At 31.1% G+C, this 11,417-nt stretch overlaps 1 protein-coding gene across 1 annotated transcript in view; it reads left to right on the plus strand.

The window, feature by feature from the left end:
* Smp_134260 (putative extracellular signal-regulated kinase 1/2) overlaps positions 1-10,534 on the plus strand; it is a gene marked incomplete at both ends in the record, with an annotated part of 30,674 nt that extends 20,140 nt beyond the window's left edge. Inside the window, 3 exons of the mRNA XM_018795441.1 lie at positions 415-650; positions 1,351-1,623; positions 10,475-10,534. Coding sequence (XP_018649754.1) covers positions 415-650; positions 1,351-1,623; positions 10,475-10,534 — 569 coding nt within the window. The remainder of the gene's footprint in view (positions 1-414; positions 651-1,350; positions 1,624-10,474) is intronic.
* Between the last annotated feature and the right edge of the window lie 883 nt (positions 10,535-11,417).

Below are 11,417 nucleotides of genomic sequence, written 5' to 3' on the forward strand. Positions count from 1 at the left end.
TCATCAAACTGATTGTTAATCAAAACTAATGTCAAGTAATATTTCCTAGATTTTCATTTTTTTAACCAAGAACCATCACAAACCAATTGACGAATATTTTAACATATGTTTTGTGCTTGAAACGTATTGTAGAACTTTTGGAATAACTGAATTAATCGAAATACAAATGAGGAAGTTATACATCAACTAAATGAAATCTTAACTAATATCATTAATGGAAACGCTGTGTAGTCATTATTTGAATAAATAAATATAGTAGATAATATCTCATAGAATTCAGTTAAGCTGGATTTACATAGTATCAAAGTAACCGACAACAATAATTCTCTGTAACCTAATCAAGTCATTAATATTTCTTATATTCATTTGCTTCTACTCAACGTTTTACGTTACATGACCACATTTTTATATTAGGTAATCCATTGGGAAACCAACAATCCAAACCAACTGAAACAGCGAATCAATATCAATGCCACTCTGATTTTAATGAGACGAAATCTTCGTCAGATCCATATAATTCGCAAAATCAAAGTAGCACAAATATTAGTCACAATATATCAATCTCATCACCGGTGAATCATACGAAAAATTTACACAGCAATAGTGCATTTGAAAATGAACATATTTCTCAATCCAGTGTATCTAATCAGGTGATTTCAACGTTTTTATATTGTGTATGAACATTCTGAACTTTCGTTAGTGTTATGAATCAATTGAGATTAATAGTTATTTGACATCATTTTCTCTTATGTTCATGGGACGATACTCGAGGCTGATGGTGACGTCAAAGTTAATCCATTAGATTGTTTTTATTTGTTTCTATTTACAATTCATCAAATGATTCTTCAGTAATATGTTCATTAAAATTCCATAGGTCCAGAGCCACATATACATAATCTTCAGCTTTTACTCTCTCTCTCTTCAAATGATAATGGTTTTTAAGGGAAACTATATTATTTAGCTACAACCAACATTCCAAGATTATTAATTAAAAAATTAACTCCACGATTTTGACACAATAATTTGGTAATGATCAATTTAACTAAACTTGATTTGGTAGCTGGCAAGACAGTGTTTTTCTCCTAATTCACCCACTAACATGATCTAACTAGCTGTATTTTACTAAAACAATGGTATTCGAAAGAAATAATATGGGAAAAATTAGACCTAAATACAGATTACGTGTCTCGTTTTTATTAAGCAAATACCGATTGTGGACAAACAAACCCGAAAATGTGGTATACAACTTCTAAGTTTATTGAAACTCTTTTCAGTAATGGAAAGGTAATATTGACAAATAGCAGTGCCTGAACTTAATTCAGTTTTCAATGGCTTGTTTCTTCTGTGTAGCCGAAATCCACATCTGTTTCTACAATTAAAGCAAGCGCGAACTCCAATCTAGCGAACAATAAGATTATCAATAACATATCTGACGAATTACATAAACGAGTAACGTTACCTACCTCATCTGTCAGTTCACAAAAATATAAACATGAGTTTGCTCTAAACTCAGAGAACCTAAATAACACCCAGACCATGAAAATCAGTATGAGTAAAGAAGCAAATAACCCAGTTATCCTTCGGGGAAACAAGAATACAAGTTTCGGAAGAAATTCTCAACACGTAAGTTCATTTCCGTTACTTATATGAACAATTATTTTTAACTACTGTCAACATAATAAGTAGTATAGAATGAAGTGTGAAGCGTCTAGTGGTCCATCTTTGACTTCTGATACCAAGTTTCCTAGTACGTATTTCTTAGTAGCTTATACATGACATGCTCATAACTGAAATTTATACCAGGAATATACCGTTTATACAATGAAATACAGTGATTTTCTCAAATAAAGGGGTTTCTGATTACTGTAGGTGCTTGTGGAGATTGTTGGATTTTGCGGATTACATCACGTACTAATCTATTGAAAACCAGGAAGTACTGGTCATTCATTTTTTCGTAATACGAGATTACTCATCATTGCCTGTCCAATGCCCCGTTGGAGATTGAACAAAGGACGTCCAGGTCTCACAGAGGGCTTTTAACCACTAGGCCGTTAGCCCGGCACCTATTGGTTAACATGTTCGACTTTAATCAATTCACAGTATTACTCAACAGTCTTTCAATGTCATTGGTGGATGGATGACTCACTGGTCGCAACTTCCAACTAGAAATATGGGGATTGTCTTTTGTAGTTAGTCGCTAGTAAGCACATGGTTATTAATTACTGTTGGAGGTTTGCGGAGATTATGGAAAATTATCGATTGGTTATATTGCGGACCGATCGGAGTTAAAAACGTTAGATACTAGATAGTGGGTCAGTGGTCTTGAATCTAAGAGTTCTTAATGTGACCCAAAGGCCCCGGGTTCAACCCCCAGTAAGACTATGGATCCACACTCTTGAAGATTTCCATAGCCGGATGGTACGGTGGACCAGTACCCTCTGGTTCTCATCTAGATCAGTCGTTAATGCAGTCTAGAAAATATATTCCTCTTAAATTATAAAAATGATTTATCTACTTCAGAATTTTCTGTTACGTATTGTCAGGCTTATTGTTTTCACTGTTTTACGTTTACAAAAATAGACCATAAGTCTTAGTTCTAACTGTTTATATGGTGTACTTTTCCCAGCAATAATGAAAAGGATCATCTTTATTTTGTAATTGATTGAGCTTCTCTGATAAACTGTGTTACTGACTCATAATAACCGTGAGAAGCTAGCTATTTCTGTCCACGAGAAGAATAGACATTATACAGTGAAATAATGAAGAGTGGTTAAATGTCCTACATTACTCAACGTTATGTAAATTTAATTATATATTTAAGGTCTCTCAATTGATATTAATAATTCGTCACTATCTGAATAATAATTGTATCACATACATTTTGGATTATTAAAGGTACCAGTAGATTATATTCAAAATACCTGATCATTAATCACATCGAATTATAATTTAACTAAAGCATCGAAATGTCAGCTATTAAATTCCTTGTTCATTATGAAACATCAGCGTATACAACTTAATAATGCAGTATTCTGTTGCAATTTTTTAAAAGTCTACTTCGAAATTTGTTTATTACATGATTTAAATTAATCCCACTTTCCTACACACATCCACCAAGAGCAGTGACATAATAGCTGTGTAAAATAGTTTACACGAAGTTTTTCAGTTGTTAATAAATATATTTTTTGTGATATCCAAATGAGTTGTTTTTATAAACATGGCTGAAGGCAGTTAGCAGGAAATCATAAGCTTAAGTTTTGTACTAGTTGGCAATCCTAATCTAGACTTATTCTTGCCCTTCAGATAGCTGAATCTACCGATGGGATTTGAAACTGTATGACAAAATGTCGTAACTAGGGTCGTTACTAACACGTTATTTGGGGCCCAACTAGTCTTGTAAGTCATACTTCAACTTTATCAATAGAATTCGACGAGCATCAAGAATATGGCAATACAACATTTGTTGATACAAAGTGTTTTGTCAATATATACATGAAAGTGTTACGAAGTGACATTGTTAATAAACTCTTCATCATTAACCTTATAGACAACAGTAACTACTTTTAGAAAACTTAATAAGTTAGATATTAATAATTGTTATCATTAAAAATGGTGGCGGTTAATAACTACCTACAATCTCATGGTTCTAAATTGTGCCCTGAAGTAAGCTACATATATTTCTATGAACACCGAAAGCTAAGAAAAACAATGAATTATAATGGTTCATCAGTACCTAAAGAACGAAAGGTGATTGACTGATGTCCATAATACTAGTCAATTATACTTCACGTAAATGAATAAAATATAGTATCTAATTGGGGGAAAACAATTCGATACATAACTTGGATTAGTTTGTGCGAACTTTCAATGTTCTATGTCTTATGTATCATACCTTATTTTATTCTACAAACTAATATATTAACAACTATATATGTATATAATCAAATATACATAAATGTAACTATCTAATATTCATACAAATTACAATATTTTTTAATTTGCAAAGGAATAGAATAATTATTTTTCTTTACCAACACCGTTATCATAGTCAACAACACTGCCATGTTTTATTCCTAACGAATCAATTACTTATTAATGAACGGACGCAAATAAAATAACTACTATTTACCATATGTTTCAAATAGTGTTACATTTTGAACTGTGTTTAAATCAATACTGTTCATTTAATAACCGGTGGTATACATTATTTCCCAACACGCTTACATATACACATATGTGTGTGTATTATCAGAGTAAGGAATAGCAGGAAAATATGGATAGTTGTTCGATTTCCGTCAGAATAAGCAATAATTGTGGGAAGGTTGTGTTTCAGATTTTAGAATAAAATAAATTAGAGGCTTGTAACATTATCACCTTATCAGAAGGAATGAGTATATTCATACTTGCAAACATTTGCGAAGAAATAATTATACAGCCAGGCAACTAAATAAATGTGACTTTATCTTAAAAACCTAGGCAATTAACTAAACAAACGTAAATAACCTACTGTTTATAGATTATAGTATTACATATAGAACAAAGAATTCTTTTACGTGTATTGTTTTGGAGCAGGTAGTGAATGTACACAATGGTGAGTGCCAATTAACAGAAAGTTTAAAACCTAAATTCTAAGTTAGTTTGTAAAGATCATCAGGGTTTATCAGTAAACTCAGAGAAGTTCACAAATAGTTTAAGAAGTCGAGTGGATATTATTCAACTTCACATTCAGAATGTTATCACTGATATTTGCAACTTTCCGAATAACTTCTGTAAATTATTATCATAAAAAAAAACTTTATGAATAAGTATATTTTATAAGACTGTTAACCAATATTGACTGATAGATTGTTTGTAACCACATAATGATTGTTTAGCTAAAAAACCTTCATACTTTCCCCGTATCACTCTTGAAATGAATCTAGACAACACAACATTTATTGATGATTTTGAATTGACCAAATCTGTACTGCAAACTACTAAAATCCCATACGTCAAGTTTAAATCTTGGTCACCAGACAAAGTGATTAGACATCTAGGTGCGCCTTTTTGAAGTTTTGTGGTTGAGAGTAGTCAGACCTAAGTTTTGTTACGTCTGAGACTCAATAACCATCTTGAAAGCATTTACCTCTCTAAACTAAGTGAAACAGTAGGTCAAATCATTTATCCAATCATTCACACTACAAACTTGATCATTGGGAGTGGATCAACATGTGAGACTAGACAATATAAAGTTGATCAATTAGAGTGAATATCTGAATCTTAGAGGATAGCTGATTTTGAATTGCGACATCAAGTAGCGGGGTTTCGAACCAACGGCTGTTATCAGTCCCTCAAACGTTTTCGATATTTTTTTAGTGGCCATCTGCCACCATAAAAACATGACTCCTGAACGATTAATTTTAAGCAACTACTATGTATTATGTAACTGCTTTCGTCTATCAACATTTGAAAGCTTTTCTGGTGAGGTTTACTATGAAATTTGTTAACAGTTTATTCACAACTTCAACATGTTTTGAATAATGACAGAACCACCAGATGTAGTCACTACCTAGTACAATATATAATATATAATCCGTAACTTCACAATAGTTATAACTAGTATTAATAAAGAACAGAATAGGATCCTATGGTAATTTACTAAACTTTGCGTATAGCATTGAAAAGCCAAAGTTTTATCGATTCTTTAAAAGTGAACAGAATGTTGCCTGATAAATTTTAAAATTATAACAGCTAAATGTATTAAACAAACGAAAGGCTGTTCAGAGAATAGAATGTTCGCTCGATGAAGTTATTTACTTAACCTAAATAATAGTATCTATAATTAACTTTGACATATCGTAGCCTATATTAAAATATAAAGGTGGAGATATACTACCAGAGGTGATCAAACGTTCAAGGATTGAGCTATTGATCGATTTTTGTTCAACTTAGATAGCTGTGGGGGGTGGGGCTTAGAGATCCATTCGAAAGCTTCACACTTCATCCAACCAATATAAATTCCTCTACAAAAATAAGTGAATTGAATTATATATATCAAGGTGACTCAAGTTGTCAGTTTATCTGTGATCTGTCGAATAAACAATTTAGATCTCTGCTGAATAAAAAGTTCTCAGAGATCTTGGCAGTCGACTTTTCAAGATTTCTACTGCTAGTAGAAGCATCATCTTCTACATAACCTTTATAAGCTGTCACTTCTTGTTACTCTTGAAACTAATACGTAGTGTATATTCGATATTTAAAAACTTATAATCATTTGTGACAACTTTTTCTCAATTACGCAGCACTCACTTATTCTGTTATAGACTACTGTTCATAAAAATTAATCATAAATACAATTGTAAAAGGTTAAGAAAATGATTTTGTTGAACCATCTTCATCTTGTTCAGTAGTGTTATGAATTTTTTTCGTTGTTAATTATGTGAATGCATGAAGTCGAGACTGTTTCTAGTTAATTAAATCTTTTAAGAAATAAATTATTTAATAAGTTGCGCAAGTCATTTCCATAACACTGATTATAAAGTAAATCAATGCGAAATCTAATATCTAGGGTATTATGGAGGTTCTTGTTAATTTCCAAGTGGATTTTGTACTAATGACTTTTATAAGAAAGAAGATTCACTGTCAAAACTTTGTCTCTATTGTTTCTAACCTTATTGGTTTCAGATATTGAATGATACACTATTTTCTATTTGTTCATCCCTTATCTTTTTCCCAATAGTGTTTCATACTTCTAAATTTCTCTATTTTACTATTTCTTTTTGAAGCATACCTTTCTAACTTCGTTTTCTATCATAAGCACATTCATTACCCCTAATCCTGTTCTGTATATCCTATTAATCTTCATTTAATATATTGATGTGGTAAGACAACTTGGGCCGATACATGTTTGCACCATATCCTGTATTATTTAAGACCGACAGACATAAAATGAAAATTCACTAAGAATCAGGAAGCACTGAGCGGTTATTTTAATCCCTCTTTCATGGCTATGAGGAACACGAACTGGAACCATGATTCATTTTCTCTATGGAGGTCTTATAGTCCAGTCTTCTAATCTAAACTCTGTGTTAACTGACTGAAATAATATGTTTATTGTTATTTGCTATTATCACTTCTGAAGTGATTATTCTACAAGTTTCACCCTACCACTAGAAATTTCGAGGATTATACGTTTTACAAGTCACTTATGAACAGTGAATCATTATTCAGCAAAGCGGTTTTTGAATAAACATTTTACATGCTTAGTTCTCTATGATATTTGGTTTGTACCCACATTATGTTACAGTTTTACCATTAGTAATATGAAGAAGTTGTCTTGGTTATAATATTACTCCATTTACTTTACTTTCATTTTCTATTTTTATCAGAAGGGGTTTTATGGAGATTTTAGTAATTTTATAGTTGAATTCATCAGTCAATTGAAGCTAGACTACCATGGAAAACCTGGAAGCATTGGATGGCCATTTCTATTTTTATTTGATATTGTTTGTTCTGAGAAAAAAATTTCCCTCGTACTTATTAGTCAAGAGTAAATACTATTAATGTATTATCAATTCTGATGAAATATTTAAGCAAAGTTCCCTTGAGGTGCAACAAATTGTAGCTCAGATGAATGATTTGGTGGTGTTTCGTTCTCGAAACTGAATGGTTTAATTGTTGAGTTTTTATTATCCTTTTGTGAAACATCCTTTTCACAACGTTCTGCCCGAAAGTATGATGAAAGCTCAAAGAATAAACCATTCAGCTCAGAGAATGAAACTCCGTCAAGTTTCCAATGATTCTCCAGCAACCAACTACAATTATTCTTCCTAGGATTTTTTTAAATCTAAAATTTATCCTTTTTCTATAAGTTATGATTTTCCAAAAAAATTTCTATTTTATTTAGCCTTCAATATGTTTACTTGTTTACCTGTTTACCTGTGTCATATATGAATATTCGACTTAAAACTGCAAAAAGACAAGTAAGGATTGATTGATTGATGGATCATTTAAATAAGTTATCAGAAACCGAACACTTGGGAATAAGGAGAACTCTCTCTCTCTCTCTACATATATTATTCTTTATTATTTGTCAGTTCAAACTGGTAAATAATTGTCACGTAATTGTACGATTTTTATTCGTGATATGAAACTTTTGAAAAAGTGTTTGTAAACATTATCTCTTCTTTTCTTCTCCGACTTTATAGATAATTGAATCAAAGATTTGTCTCCTTCCCCTTTCATTTATATCATTTTCACTTACCTTGTTAAGAATTGTTAATCTTCTTTCATTTTCTCTCATTTGTCTACACTTTACTATTTTATATTAATACTTTTTGTTGTTCGATTTGTCTCACTTTCGAATAGAATCTGAAGAAAAAAAGTTGGTAAACTTTAACACATCTGTGTCTATTTGTTTTTGTGTGCACGTATGCGAACTAATGATCGCGCTTGCACACAATTCAGTTATAGTATTTAGTATGATTGTATTTCGAAATAATGACTATGTTTATGCATGATACGTATACATATACATATAAATGAAAGTGTACTGTTGTTTGCAGGATATACACGATGCATTTTGCAAAAAAGAAAGAAAAAAAAGAAAAAAGATTTACAATTTTATACAATACTTTAAGCACGCACCACTTTTAATTTACTCTGTATTTTACTAAATTAAATATATTGACAAAATGAACTTTGATAAATAAAAAGAATAAATAAGATCAAATTACCTGAATGTGACGTAAATCAATTTTCTTGAAAGCATATTCAAATTATTCAAAATGACACCGGTATATACTACTGTTATTCATTGAAAAAAAAAACAAACAAACAAAGGATCTTTTAACATTCTCATAATAGAATTTACAAGAAACTAGGTTTTAGTTATTTCTGCAAATATTTAACGTTGTAAGAAAAATTTCTTTTGGGGACTCGCTTTATTACTAACTAGCATCATACAGGAAACCACCGAAAGCCAAAGACAATATTGAATAGCTGTGTTTGGTGTAAGTTAGGAATTATCAACAGTGTACAACTGTAACCGCACCAGGAATAAGAACAAGATTCATCAGGTCTAGTAACGAACAGAATATATTTAGACTAGTGAGAAAGAACCTAATAATCCGATTATAGTTTACTATCTTCGCTATAGATTTTGAGTTACGTTATCTAAACTCTGAAACCACAGATTATGATTACCATCAGGATATTAACTTGAAAGTCTATATTTGCTCCCAAGCCGTTCATACCATAACTTAAATTCGTCAACTATTAGGTGTAATTAAAACGTCTGACAGCTGTAATTACAGACAATAATGGATAGATGGTAACCTAATGCCCAAAGCACTAGGTGTTACTGATTTGAAATTTCCACTCGGTTAATTATACAGTCTATGACATTGTATTAGAACTTCAAGGACTTTTTTACACCATAAAGCTGATTTCTAGTAAGTGCATATAAACTCTTATTTCTATGGTACTCACTAAGACCAAGTTTGTTACAATTGAATGGATTTCTATTAGTCATTTTAATTATTTGATCAATTTTTTTCTATAAAACAATCTATCACAAGTAGTCGAGTGAAGTTACTCTAACATTGACATGTCAAAGTATATGATGAGTCGAAAGTTAACCAAAATCATCGACAAGGAAACCGAATTGTCGTGAAGAACATCTCGACTTTTTCTAAGGTTACTAATAGTTGTAATAGGTTAAACCAGGATATAGCTTTAACTAAACTAGGTTTCTAAAGATGTTAAATGAAGAATAATGAATGGTGAGAAAGCTTACGAAAACTTGAAATATACAATATTAAAATATCTCTTATTCTGGGATTTTCCAGAGAGGCATATAGTTTGAAACTGGTTTTTACTATTATATTTGACATCAACTGAAAGACAGAAGGAAAGCAGATAGTACTTGGTAGTTGATTGTTCTCGAGGACAATCATCACCTCAATGGAAAAGATGAATAAGCAGATTTCAAAGAGTAACTATCAATAGAGTGCATCATATATTTCACCAAAACTCATTCAATATCAGTGTTTAGGTTGCAACTTAATGTTGAACAATGTGTTGTGTCTATAAACATATTTTACATTAGAACTTGGTGAAGAGAGGTCCTCGAGTATGTAACTAACCTTGGTAACCAATTGTTAACTGGAAAGATACAGTAGTGGAAAGTTCAGTTCTGATTGTCCTGAAAGAAATTAAATCACTCAACTTGGACAATAAATATGATACACTGAACTCTACCTATCCCGTAAGTTGTAAAATTTACCTAAATGCAAAAGATTGTTAATAAACATAATGAACACCAATTAACCAGCTATGATACATAGCGCACATCGTTAGTAGGGGCGTAGATGTGTATTGCTATGTTTAAATTGCTATGTTTAAATCAATACTCATTCACTCATTTATATAAATTGGTTCTAATAATAATGGAAAACAAGAATATCTGAACAACAGATACCTGAATATTCCTTAGAAATTTAATTATCCACAATTCTTTGCTCCATGTTCACCTATTAAAAATCAAATCAATTAAATACCTAATACCTCTACCTGTAGAGTTTTTATTTAAAATAAACAGGTGTTTATTGACCTACCTTTCCACCCAAATCATTAATATCACTAGTAATGATACCAATGTTACTTTCCACCCCTATCGATATGAATAAATCTACCTTCAGTGATTATCATTGTGTTCATCCAATCATTTTTCGTTTATATTTTTTCTTATTTTCAATATTCTATTAGGATCTATACTGCATCAAATTCCTTACAAAAATTAATCCTATTAGATACTCTATAAATTTTTCCAATACTTCCTATTCTACAATTTGTATTTTGATTCTTGCTTTTTTTTAAAAAATATTTTTGTTTGTGTGCGCGCATTTTTATCCTTATTATGGTGCTTACATTTCAACAGCACACATATACTACACAAATACACACACATACATTCGATTTGCGTTATTCTATTTATTTTCGTTGTAGTTAATATGGGCAAATGTTTACACCTGTAATCTATTTAATTTATAAATAATAATAATATTAATGATGTATACAATTGGATTATTTATCCAGAATTATATTATGTCACTTATGAGTTACGTCTACGATTGAGTGATGTTACGATGTTAATCTTTGTATATTTGTATGGCTGTGATTCATAAATAAATAATTATGCTGTATGAAAATAACATTGGTCAACAAACTGATTTATTTCAATAAAAGGCCATTTGCATCACCTCTAAATGGTAAGGTGATGTAGATAGGCTTTTTCTCCACCAAGGCTACAGTAGGTCTCACTGTGCCATGAACTTTCCATCTATTGATAAATTTAGGTGGATAACCATTCCCCATTAATGTCTTGTTTAACAACTTAACATCATCATCAATAGCGTCGTTTGTGCAAATACGATCAA

The sequence above is a fragment of the Schistosoma mansoni genome, chromosome 2, assembly GCF_000237925.1.
Source record: "Schistosoma mansoni strain Puerto Rico chromosome 2, complete genome".
In the NCBI taxonomy this organism is placed as follows: Eukaryota; Metazoa; Platyhelminthes; class Trematoda; order Strigeidida; family Schistosomatidae; genus Schistosoma; species Schistosoma mansoni.